At 49.0% G+C, this 13,029-nt stretch overlaps 1 protein-coding gene and 1 long non-coding RNA gene across 14 annotated transcripts in view; one reads left to right on the forward strand and one right to left on the reverse strand.

Moving 5' to 3' along the window:
* Positions 1–475: 475 nt before the first annotated feature.
* On the forward strand, positions 476–3,176 carry LOC144337360 (uncharacterized). The gene is made up of 2 exons (XR_013410401.1): positions 476–1,908; positions 2,526–3,176. It is a non-coding gene; the product is annotated as an uncharacterized LOC144337360 (long non-coding RNA).
* The window catches only part of NLRP7 (NLR family pyrin domain containing 7), a 39,068-nt gene continuing 27,314 nt past the window's right edge, over positions 1,276–13,029 (reverse strand). For 5 of the 13 annotated variants that reach the window (XM_077976025.1, XM_028838359.2, XM_077976024.1 and 2 more), the window contains 5 exon segments: positions 12,409–12,579; positions 10,985–11,155; positions 8,748–8,915; positions 5,848–6,018; positions 1,276–1,639 (listed from right to left, as the gene is read on the reverse strand). In XM_077976025.1, the coding sequence (XP_077832151.1) occupies positions 1,507–1,639; positions 5,848–6,018; positions 8,748–8,915; positions 10,985–11,155; positions 12,409–12,579 (814 nt within the window). In that variant the 3' untranslated portion in view covers positions 1,276–1,506. 13 annotated transcript variants of the gene reach the window in all.

Here is a 13,029-nt window from a genome sequence, read left to right on the forward strand (position 1 = left end):
CTTCATGTTCAGGCTGGTCTCGAACTCCCAACCTCAGGTGATCCACCCGCCTCGGCCTGCCAAAGTGCTGGAATCACAAGCGTGAGCCACCGCGCCCGGCCTGACAACTTGTCATTCTTAAGGAAAATTGTGGAGTGGCTTCTATGCATTTTATATGAATGACCAAATACAGGGTGTGGAAAAGCTGTGTTTGCCATGGCAATGGGAAGCAGAGAACCGGGGAGGCGAGAGACAGAGACATACAGAGACTCCCAGAGACAGCCACACAGACTCACACAGAAACAGACAGGCTGGGCGCGGCGACTCACACCTGTGATCCCAGCGCTCTGGGAGGCCGAGGCGGGTGGATCACCTGAGGTCAGGAGTTCGAGAACAGCCTGCCCAACGTTGTGAAACCCTCTAGAAAGAATACAAAAAATTAGCTGGGCTTGGTGGCACATGCCTGTAATTCCAGCTACTCGGGAGGCTGAGGCAGGAGAATCTCTTGAACCCAGGAGGCGGAGGTTGCAGTGAGCCGAGATCACGCCATTGCACTCCAGCCTGGGGAACAGAGAGAAACTCCGTCTCAAAAAAAAGAAAAAAAAGAAAGAGACAGCCAGAGAGACACATACAGAGACAGAGATACAGAAACGCCCAGAGACAGACGCACAGACACACAAAGAGACAGACACACACACAGAAACAGCGATAGAGACACAGAGAGAGAGAGACAAAGAGAGATACAGAGAAACAGAGAGAGACACACACACACACACAGAAAGTAGGAGCAGGCCCGTCGGAGCCAGGCAGAGCCAGTGTGAGGCAAGGCCATCTTCTGAATTAAAGGCAACAGTGCCTGGAAGCTTGTTTCGTGGGTAACAGGATGGATTAGAACAGGGTTGGCTGCCCGTGGCCCTCAAGCTGTTTCTGGGAAGCCTCCGCAGGTGTGAGCCAGGCCCTTGGCACGGATCATCTGCACTGCTTCCGTGTACAAAGGCACAGCTGAGAGCTGATGAGAGACCACGGGGCCCACAGTGCCAAGCATATTAACTATCTGGCCCGTTTGTCAACGCGTGCGTTAGGATATGATCAAATAAGTCACAAAGACACACTGATCACATAGATGCAACCAGACAGTTAGTAAACTAGACCAAGGGGTGCCTGAGTTAGGGAAGAAAAGAAATAGAAGAATCAACAGAATCATCCCTGAACTTCTCAGCAATACTTCTTCCTAGACTAAGTACAGAGTAGCATGTTTATGGCAGGTTTACCCTTGAGCATGTCAACAAACGCAGCTGCAACGAGAGTGCTCACTTTATTATCCCTGTGAGAAGGTGCGTAGTGTGATGTGAAGGGGGTGTGTGACTTGTGCAGAATCTCCCACAAACAGCGAGAAAACCAGTGTCAAATTTGACATCTTGACACAGACTCTAGTGTTAACACGTGACCCTCTGACCTTCATTCACAAAATATCTTGGAGACCAGATTCCCGCTTCCTGTGTAATTCGTAGAGCGATCCCAGGCTGCTCAGCAAAAAAAGTCACAGCACGCAGGTGCCGTTGCCCCAGAAGCATTGCAGTCAATTGTCAGCTTAGGATTCTTTTCTTTCACTTCCTCCAACAGCTTCTTGATTTCCAAATTAGTTTCATAGGTCTTCAACCTGCAGGGATCAGAGAACACAAATGTTCCCGGGGTGCCTGTAGTTTCATTGTCCCAAGAAATTCATTCTCAACTACCCAGGATGCCTGAACATCTGTCGTCAAACACTCAAAGCAGGAAACGTTTTTGGGATTTTTGGGGGGACAGGTTCTGGCTCTGCTCTGTTGCCCAGGCTGGGGTGCAGTGGTGCCATCTTGGCTCTCCGCAACCTCCAGGTCCCAGGTTCAAGCGACTCTCATGCCTTAGCCTCCTGAGTAACGGGGATTACAGGTGTGCACCATCACGCTTGGCTAAGTTTTGCATTTACAGTAGAGACGACGTCTCGACATGTTAGCCAGGCTGGTCTCGAACTTCTGGCCTTGAGTGATCCGTCCACCTCTGCCTCCCAAAGCCATGGGATTACAGATGTGAGCCACAGCACCCAGCCAGAAACGTTTTCTAAAAAGAAATTTAGACCCACACAATGGGGATCCTTGTAAGTCTAAGAAAAAAGATTATGGCCAGGCACGGTGTCTCACACCTGTAGTCCCAGCACTTTGGGAGGCCAAGGCCGGCAGATTGCTTGAGCTCAGCAGTTCAAGACCAGCCTGGGCAACACAGCAAAACCCTGTCTCTACCAAAAATACAAAAAGTTAGGCAGGAATGGTGATGCATGCCTATAGTCCCAGCTACTCGGGAGGCTGAGGCAGGAGGATCACTTGAGCCCAGGAGGCGGAGGTTGCAACAAGATAGAGATTGCCCTACTGCACTCCAGCCTGGGTAACACAGTAAAACATGTCTTTAAAAAAATAAATTTGAAAACTAGATAATCAGGCCGGGGCATGGTGGCTCATGCCTATAATCCCAGCACTTTGGGAGACTGAGGCAGGCAGATCACCTGAGGTCAGGAGTTCGAGACCAGCCTGGCCAACATAGTGAAAACCCGTCTCTACTAAAAATACAAAAATTAGCTGGTTGTGGTGGCAGACACCTGAAATACCAGCTACTCAGGAGGCTGAGACATGAGAATCGCTTTGAACCTGGGAGGTGGACGTTGCAGTGAGCCAATATCATGCCACTGTACTGCAACCCGGGTGACAGAGCTAGACTGTCTCCTTGGCCGGGCGCAGTGGCTCACGCCTGTAATCCTAGCACTTTGGGAGGTCAAGGCAGGCAGATCACGAGGTCAGGAGTTTGAGAACAGCCTGGCCAACATGGCAAAACCCTATCTCTACTAAAAATACAAAAACTGGCCAAGCATGATGGCTCACGCCTGTAATCCCAGCACTTTGGGAGGCCAAGGCAGGCAGATCACCTGAGATTGGGAGTTCAAGACCAGCCTGACCAACATGGAGAAACACCATCTCTACTAACAATACAAAAAAATTAGCCAGGCATGGTGGCCCATGCTCACAATCCCAGCTACTCAGGAGGCTGAGGCAGAAGAATAGCTTGAACCTGGGAGGCTGAGGTTGCAGTGAGCAGAGATCGCACCATTGCCCTGCAGCCTGGGCAATAAGAGTGAAACTCCGTCTCAAAAAAGTAAAATAAAATAAATACAAAAATTAGCCGGGCACGCTGGCACGCGCCTGTAATCCCAGCTACTCAGGAGGCTGAGGCAGGAGAATTGCTTGAACCCGGGAGGCAGAGGTTGCAGTGAGCTAAAATTGCACCACTGCACTCCAGCCTGGGCAACAGAGCGAGACTCTGTCTCAAACAAACAAACAAGAAAAAGACTCCTTCTCCAAATAGATAAATAAAAACTAGTGGCAAATCAAACCTTCAGTAGAACTAAGAGAATGCCAGAGTGAACCCCAGGGTTAATCATAGCAAACGTGGCTCTAACATGATAGCGGCATGCAACCCTGTGCATGTGAACATGAGGGGTGGTCATTGTAGAGGCACTGGCTTGCTATGTTGCCCAGGCTGGTCTCAAACTCCTGGCCTCAAACAATCCTCCCACCTTGGCCTCCCAGAGGAGGAACTGAGGAATGAGAACAGAAATAACATCCAAAACATATGACATAAGAGACCACAGGGTTAGAGATTTGTCACCAATAGTCCTTGGTGGCATTACAGATCATGGTCCCACTAGCAAGAGAAGCATGACACTGTATAGCTGAACTTTCATATATACCCCTAAAATCTTAACCCATTTATGCCAGAGGTTACAATTATTTGAACTGCAGACATGTGTGAAAAATCGTACCTTGGCAATGACCTTGAGCAGGATATAAATAACTCCCACATGCTTAGCATTCCAATAATGGAACACTAGACATCGTTAAGCAGTTTAAATGCGTATCATCTCTACAACTAAACTCTTGAACAAGACAAGTGGGCTGTGCACAGTGGCTCACGCCTATAATCCTAGTGCTTTGTGAGGCCAAGACAGGAGGATCGCTCAAAGCCAGGAGTTTGAGAACAGCCTTGGCAACATAGCTACATAGTACAGCAGAGCAAAACATTGTCTAAAGAAAAGGAAAAGGGCCGGGCGCGGTGGCTCACGCCTGTAATCCCAGCACTTTGGGAGGCCGAGGCGGGCGGATCACAAGGTCAGCAGATCGAGACGACGGTGAAACCCCGTCTCTACTAAAAATACAAAAAATTAGCCGGGCGCGGTGGCGGGCGCCTGTAGTCCCAGCTACTCAGGAGGCTGAGGCAGGAGAATGGCGTAAACCCAGGAGGCGGAGCTTGCATTGAGCCGAGATCGTGCCACTGCACTCCAGCCTGGGCGACAGAGCGAGACTACGTCTCAAAAAACAAAAAAAATAAAAAAATAAATAAAGAAAAGGAAAGGACAGAAAAGGGAAAAGGGTAAGAGGAAAGGGGAAAGGGAAAAAGAAAAAGGCAAGAAGAAACTGAGGTAGATTATGTTAAAATAAGTCATTGATGTGGTGGCTCAAGCCTGTAACCCCAGCACTCTGGGAGGCTGAGACGGGCAGATCGCAAGGTCAGGAGATCGAGACCATCCTGGCTAACACGGTGAAACCCCGTCTCTACTAAAAAATACAAAAAACTAGCCAAGCGAGGTGGCGGGCGCCTGTAGTCCCAGCTACTCAGGAGGCTGAGGCGGGAGAATGGCATGAACCCGGGAGGCGGAGCTTGCAGTGAGCTGAGATCTGGCCACTGCACTCCAGCCTGGGCGACACAGCGAGACTCCGTCTCAAAAAAAAATAAAATTAAAATAAGTCATTGAAAAGATATACATGGTTCACAATTAAGGGAACATCTGTAGGATGATTTTCTGAAAAGCTAAGACCCAGGACAACTCTGGGAACTACCTATTTTTGGATGTAGTGATGAGGGGGGTGTGTGTGCGTGTGTACGCTCATGCACACACATACACTCAAGCTTCCAGTCTGTACTCCAGGATGATTTAAACTGTCAGTATGCCAAGTACTAAGTGTTTGGGGGGAATGTTGGACAATATTCAATTCACAGAGCATTTTAGAGAAGTATCTAAATTTTTAAATTATCTCCTAAGCTAGGAGTGTGCTATAGAAAGATGCCTTAAGTTGATTCCTACAAAGAGTGCACCCACTCCCAAAAAACCACTCTTCTCTGCATGGGAAGAAATTCACCATGTGAAACAGCCATCCCAGGGCTGGGTGTGGTGGCTCACACCTGTAATCCCAGCACTTTGAGGGGCTGAGGCGGGTGGATCACCTGAGGTTGGGAGTTTGAGACCAACCTGACCAACATAGTGAAACCCTGTTTCTACTGAAAACTACAAAAATTGGCCAGGTGCAGTGGCTCATGCCTGTAACTCCAGCACTCTGGGAGGCCAAGGCAGGCGGATCACCTGAGGTCAGGAGCTCAAGACCAGCCTGGCCAATATGGTGAAACCCTGTCTCTACTAAAAGTACAAAAATTAGTCGGGCGTGGTGGCAAGCGACTGTAATCCCAGCTACTCAGGAGGCTGAGGCAGGAAAATCACTTGAACCCAGGGAGCGGAGCTTGCAGTGAGCCGAGATCGCACCACTGCACTCCAGCCTGGGCTACAAGAGCGAAACTCCGTCTCAAAAAAAAAAAAAAAAAGAAAAGAAAAAAATACAAATATTAGCTGGACATGCTGGCGTGCCTGTAGGCCCAGCTACTCAGGAGGCTGAGGCAGGAGAATTGCTTGAACTTGGGAGGCGGAGGTTGCAGTGAGCCAAGATCGCGCCACTGCACTCCGGCCTGGGTGACAGAGCAAGACTCCATGTCAAAAAAAAAAAAAAGCCATACCTGAGTGTCTTCAAGGATCCAGTTCTTTGTCTTAGAACCCTAAAGAGCTGAATTATGCCACTCTTCCACAAATGATTCTGGCCCAGGTCCAGAGTTTCAAGCTTCTGATTGCTGATGAGAGCAGATCCAAGATGCTGACAATAGAAAGGCATGAGGGAGCAGCTCCAGAGGCTGTTGAGGAAGAACATGGAAACCCGTGCATTCACTGAGCAGGTAGTGGCCAGATGCCATGGCTCATGTCTGTAATCCCAACACTTCAAGAGGCCAAGGCAGGTGGATCACTTGAGGCCAGGAGCTCGAAACCAGCCTTGCCAACATGGTCAAACCCCATCTCTATTAAAAATGCAAAGATGAGGCAGGGTGTGGAGGCAGGCACCTGTAATCCCAGCACCTTGGGAGGCTAAGGAAGGTGGATCACCTGAGTTCAGGAGTTTGAGACCAGCCAGGCCAACATGGTGAAACCCCATCTCTACAAAAAATTAGCCACACATGGTGGTGAGTGCCTTTAATGCCAGCTACTTGGGAAGGTGAGGCACAAGAATCACTGGAGCCTGGGAGGCAGAGGTTGCAGTGAGCCAAGATCGTGCCACTGCACTCCAGCCTGGGCAACAGAGTGAAACTCCATCTCATAAATAAATACATAAAACGAAAATACAAAAATTAGCCAGGTATGGTGTTGCCACCTGTCATTCCAACTACTCGAGAGGCTGAGGCAGGAGAATTGCTTGAACCCAGGAGGCAGAGGTTGTAGTGAGCCGACATATCACCACTGCACTGCAGCTTGGGTGGAAGAGTGAGACTCGGTCTCAAAAGAAAAAAAAAAAAAAAAAAAAAAAGGAACATTTGTGCTGGGAATCCAGTACTGAGGAAATGCAGAGAGGAGTGAGATGAAGAAATCCTCAGAGTTTATTTTAGTGACAGCAGACAGCAGACATCCGGATGTGTTCTATTGCAGACAATGGATGATGGTATTAAAATAAACAGGGTAGAGGTAAGTCAACCAGAGAGGCACTGGCTAGATTTATGCCAGTCATTTAAGTTCTCTCTGGGAAAGTGATATGAGGGAAAAAACTGAAGGATGTTAGATCATGAACCAGCTTGCTAATTGAGAGAAGGAATCTTGTCAATAAAATACTGAGCTAGTAAGAAAGTAGAATGATTTTGGCTCATAACTGATAAGACGAGACCATAAGGCCCTGTAGGCCACTGTAAAAGCCTTAGATTTTTTTTTTAAGACAGTTTCGCTCTTGTTGCCCAGGCTGGAGTGCAATGACGTGATCTCAGCTCACTGCAACTTCTGCCTCCCAGGTTCAAATGATTCTCCTGCCCCAGCCTCCGGAGAATCTAGGATTACAGGCACAAGCCACAGGTGATCCACTCCTTTATTTGCACTGAGCTTTTGAGTCTTTGGAAATAGTAAGGTGTCACGGTCTGGCTTGCAGCTTGAAATGTTCCTCAGGGTGATGGGTTAAGAAATTTCAGGAGGACAGGAACAGTGGCTCATGCCTGTAATCTCAGTACTTTGGGAAGCTGAGGCAGGTGGATCACTTGAGGTCAGGAGTTGGAGACCAGCCCGGCCAACATGGTGAAACCTGGTCTCTACTAAAAATACAAAAATTAGCTGGGCATGGTGGTGCACCCCTGTAATCCTAGCTACTTAGCTGAGGCAGGAGAATCGCTTGAACCTTGGAGGCTGAGGTTGCAGTGAGCCAAGATGGCACCACTGCACTCCAGTCTGGGTGACAGAGCGAGACTTCGTCTCAAAAAAGAAAAAAGTACCCTGTGTTCTGGTGTTTTTTTCTTGTCTTTACAGCAAAGCTAAGTAATAATGACATGATGCAGATTCTCTTCTCATTAGGATTGCAGATTCTAGTTGGAAAATAGGGTGCATCCAAGGATGCAACCGACAAGCTTCGGAGAGAGAAGTGATAAACAGCTCACTGTTCCATTTGTGGAGGCTTTGCATTTCCTGGGGTAGTATCCCATCTCCAGTTCCCTGGTTTATGAGCTGGGGCAGGCTCACGGCTTCCTGATTACTGGATCCCAGCAGAAGCAGCCATGTTCCTGAAGTCCAGGTCACTGGGGGCCATTCTCACCTATATTTCACTTCTCCAGGCTCTCTACATGACTTTGGAAGTGACCACCCACCTATATTCAGTTTCTGGAGGGGTTTGCTCTTAAAACTGGATCCAAAGTGATACAGTCTGAGATACTGAAAACATAGAAATTGACCGGGCGTGGTGGCTCACGCCTGTAATCCCAGCACTTTGGGAGGCCAAGACAGGCGGATCATGAGGTCAGGAGATCGAGACCATCCTGGCTAACACAGTGAAACCCCATCTCTACTAAAAATACAAAAAATTAGCTGGGCGTGGTGGCGGGCATCTGTAGTCCCAGCTACCCAGGAGGCTGAGGCAGGAGAATCACTTGAACCTGGGAGGTGGAGGTTGCAGTGAGCCAAGATCATGCCATTGCACTCCAGCCTGGGCGACAGAGCGAGACTCCATGTCAAAAAAATAAATAAATAAATAAAACAGAAATTAAGGATTTCCAGATTTTGAAAAACTTTAAAAACGAGGCCGGGCGTGATGGCTCATGCCTGTAATCCTAGCACGTTGGGAGGCCGAAGTGGGAGGATTCCTTGAGTCTCCGAGTTCAAAACCAGCCTGGAAAAGATGACAAGACCTCTTCTCTACAGAAAAAAGTTAGCTGGCCATGGTAATACATGCCTGTAGTCCCAGCTACTCAGGAGGCTGAGGTGGGAGGACCGATCAAGCATGGAAGACTGAAGCCGCAGTGAGCCGTGATCACACCACTGCACTCCAGCCTGGGGGACGGAGCAAGACCCTGTCTCAAAAAAAAAAAAAAAAGAAAGAAAAAAGAAAAAGGAAATTGCCTACCGTAGGTGTTTTAGGTTACAGTTTGGATTCTCTAACGCCTGACAGAGAATCCACAATCCACGAGCTATCTGGTTGAGACTCAAGTCCAGGTTTGTGAGGCTGCAAGCTTCTTGGAGTGCCTCTGAGAGATATCTACAGCCACGCTTGGTTATGCTGCATTGCTGTAACCTGCAGGATAATCAAAGGAAGAGAAGCCTGTTACCGTCTGGCTAATGCCCTGTGACGTAGTTATTTCCAGCACTGTATACCTTCCACCTTGAGCTGTCTACTTGCAGGTGGGCTTGTACATAAAAAGCATGCAAATGGCCCAGTGCAGTGGCTCATGCCTATAATCCCAGCAGTGGGAGGCCGAGACGGGTAGATCACTTGAGGTCAGGAGTTCAAGACCAGCCTGGCCAACATGGTGAAATCCCATTTCTACTTAAAAAAAAAAATACAAAAATACAAACATTGGTCCAGACACAGTGGCTCAAGCCTGTAATCCCAGCACTTTGGGAGGCTGAGACAGGCAGATCACCTGAGGTCGGGAGTTCGAGACCAGCCTGACCGACATGGAGAAATTCCGTCTCCACTAAAAACACAAAATTAGCTGGGTGTGGTGGCCCATGCCTGTAATCCCAGCTCCTCGGGGGTCTGAGGCAGGTGAATCACTTGAACTTGGGAGACGAAGGTTGCGGTAAGCAGAGATTGCGCCATTGCACTCCAGCCTGGGCAACAAGAGTGAAACTCTGTCTCCAAAAAAAAAAAAAAAAAAAAATATATATATATATATACACACACACACACACACACACACAGAGACACACATATACATATACACAAAAATTAGCCGGGTGTGGTGGTGCACGCCTGTAATCCTAGCTACTCAGGAGGCTGAGGTAGGAGAATTACTTGAACCCAGGAACCAGAGGTTGCAGTGAGCCAAGATCACACCACTGCATTCCAGCCTGGGTGACAGAGTGAGACTCCATCCAAAAAAAAAAAAATCTCAGAAATGAACACTAGCTAGAATTTCCGAACAGGAATAGGTCTTCAACCCTACGTAATCTCTTGAATATTGTTCTAACCACGATCTTAATGTGAACAGGTAACTCAGGCCGGGCTTCTACCCATGTAACAAGATTCAGCCAACAACAATTCATGGGTCAATTCCAACCTGCCACCTATGTTTTTATAAATAAGGTTTTTTGGTTGAGTTTTTTTTATTTTTTTCTTGAGACGGAGTCTCGCTCTGTTGCCCAGGTTGGAGTACGGTGGCGCGATCTCAGCTCACTGCAGCCTCTGCCTCCGGATTCAAGCGATTCTCCTACCTCAGCCTTCTGAGTAGCTGGTACTACAGGCACGCACCACCAAGCCTGGTTAATTTTTGTATTTTTTAGTAGAGACGGGTTTTCACCATGTTGGCCGGGTTGGTCTCGAACCCTAGGTGATTTGCCCGCCATTCACCACCTGTTCCCTAATAACCTATGGAAATAAAAATTTTACAAAAGGTGTCACTGGCCCTACCATGTAACTTAATCTACCTCCAATAGCAGGCAGTGCTATGTCATATGAATTTGAAAGAACACACACAAAGCATCAGATCCAAGAACCAATTGCCCATCTCAAATCTTCCTTCGTAGCAGGAAGAGGTTCTGCAGACATGCAAATATTAGCATGCTTCTACCTGTATCTGCCTGTTTTTGTTGTTGTTTTTGAGACAGAGTCTAGCTCTGTCACCCAGGCTGGAGTGCAGTGGTGAGATCTTGGCTTGCTGCAACCTCCGCCTTCCGGGTTTATGCCATTCTCCTGTCTCAGCCTCCCAAGTAGCTGGGACTACAGGCACCCACCACCATGCCTGGCTAATTTTTGGTATTTTTAGTGGATACGGGGTTTCACCATGTTAGCCAGGATGGTCTTGATCTCCTGACCTCGTGATCCACCCGCCTCGGCCTCCCAAAGTGCTGGGATTACAGGCGTGAGCCACCGTGCCTGGCCTCTGCCTATTCTTTAATTCTTATCAAGTTCTTAAAAGTTACATTTGAAATGAATTAACCAGTACTTTCTTCTCTCTCCTGCTGGGATTCACTCGCATGCACACGTGCGCACACACACGCACGCGCGCGCACACACACACACACACACACACACGCACACACATACACACGCACACACACACACATACACACACACACACACACATACACACACACACACACACACACACACACAAACACACAGAGCCAGCAGAGACTTACACCAAGGCCTGCAGTTTACACTCAGGGTAACTCAAGCCCTCACACAGAAACTTCACCCCTGTATCCCCGATGGGGTTCTTGGCCAAGCACAGGTGTGTCAGCTGCTGGCTGACAACCAAGACAGCAGCAAGGTCCTTGCAGCTGGCTTCTGTAAGACGACAGTTTTCTAACCTGCAAAAGTATGAAACAAATGGTAAAACGATGAGAACATTTCCACAACTCCAACCTGCTTGGCGATGTCCACATGCTAGGGTCCTCAGCTTCAGCCCTCCCTGTTCATCCCCTGCCTTCTTTTTTTTTTTTTTTTTTTTTTTTGAGACAGAGTCTCACGCTGTTGCCCAGGCTGGAGTGCAGTGGCGCGATCTCGGCTCACTGCAAGCTCCGCCTCCTGGGTTCACGCCATTCTCCTGCCTCAGCCTCCTGAGTAGCTAGGACTACAGGCGCCCGCCACCGCGCCCGGCTAATTTTTTGTATTTTTAGTAGAGATGGGGTTTCACTGTGGTCTCGATCTCCTGACCTTGTGATCCGCCCGCCTCGGCCTCCCCAAGTGCTGGGATTACAGGTTTGAGCCACCGCGCCCGGCCTCATCCCCTGCCTTCTGTCCTGTGCAAGTCATCACGGCCACGAAAGACCAGAAATGCGAGAAGGCCAAGATGTAGCGGTCCACCTGGAGCCGTCACAGGACACAGGTGTTGTTTGTTTTTGAGATGGAGTCTCTTGCTCTGTCACCTAGGCTGGAGTGCAATGGCACGATCTCAACTCACTGCAACTTCCACCTCCCAGTTCAGGCAATTCTCCTGGCTCAGCCTCCTGAGTAGCTGGGATTACAGATGTGCACCATCACGTCTGGCTGGTTTTTTTTTGTTGTTTTGTTTTGTTTTGAGACGGAGTCTCACTCTGTCGCCCAGGCTGGAGTACATTGGCGCTATCTCGGCTCACTGCCAAGCTCTGCCTCCTGGGTTCACACCATTCTCCTGCCTTAGTCTACCGAGTAGCTGGGACTACAGGCGCCCACCACCGCACCCGGCTAATTTTTTGTATTTTTTAGTAGAGATGGGGTTTCACCATGTTAGCCAGGATGGTCTCGATCTCTTGGCCTCGTGATCCGCCCGCCTTGGTCTCCCAAAGTGCTGGGATTACAGGCGTTGAGCCACCACACCCACCCTGGTTTTTTTGTATTTTTAATAGAGACGGGGTTTTGCCATGTTGGCCAGGTTGGTCTCGAACTCCTGAACTCAGATGATCCGCCCACCTCAGCCTCCCAAAGTGCTGAGATTACAGGCAGAGCCACCATGCCCAGCCTGAAGCAGGTGTTTATGTCAGCGAGAGGTGCCACGTGGGTGGCCCAGCAAGTCAGGTGTTACCCTTTCTCTTCTATGGCCCCAGAGCTAAACCGGAGCTGCCCGTGGGAAGAGGAGACTTACGACAACATCTGTAGGAAGTGTTTTGGGTGTGTCATCGTCTTGTACAGCAACTTGGCACCCTCGTCCAGGAGCACACTGGCTGAGAGGTGCAGGTGCCTCAGGGACTGGTTGGCTTTGAGGACATAGAAGAAATCAACCCACTGCTCCGAGGTGGCACAGTGACCTCCCAACCTGTGAAAAGCGTGGGAAAAGTCATTCTTCTGGGAGGACAGAGTATAACCTATCAGCTTTTTTTTTTTTTTTTTTTTTTTTTTGGGGACAGTTTCACTCTGTCACCCAGGCTGGAGTGCAATGGCGTGATCTCACCTCACTGCAGCCTCCACCTCCCGGGTTCAAGCAATTCTCCTGCCTCAGCCTCCCAAGCAGCTGGGATTACAGGCACACGCCAATTTTTGTATTTTTAGTAGAGATGGGATTTCACCATGTTGACCATGCTGGTCTTGAACTCCCGACCTCAGGTAATCCACCCACCTCGGCCTCTCAAAGTGCTGGGATTACAGGTGTGAGCCACCACGCCCGGCTCAGATCAGCTTCTTCTGCTTCACTTCCCAAAACGTACGTCTTTGGTTTATCTCATTCTACTCATGTCTCCAACCCTGGCCTGAATTATTGGAGAGATCT

The sequence above is a fragment of the Macaca mulatta genome, chromosome 19 (genome assembly GCF_049350105.2).
Source record: "Macaca mulatta isolate MMU2019108-1 chromosome 19, T2T-MMU8v2.0, whole genome shotgun sequence".
NCBI lineage: Eukaryota > Metazoa > Chordata > Mammalia > Primates > Cercopithecidae > Macaca > Macaca mulatta.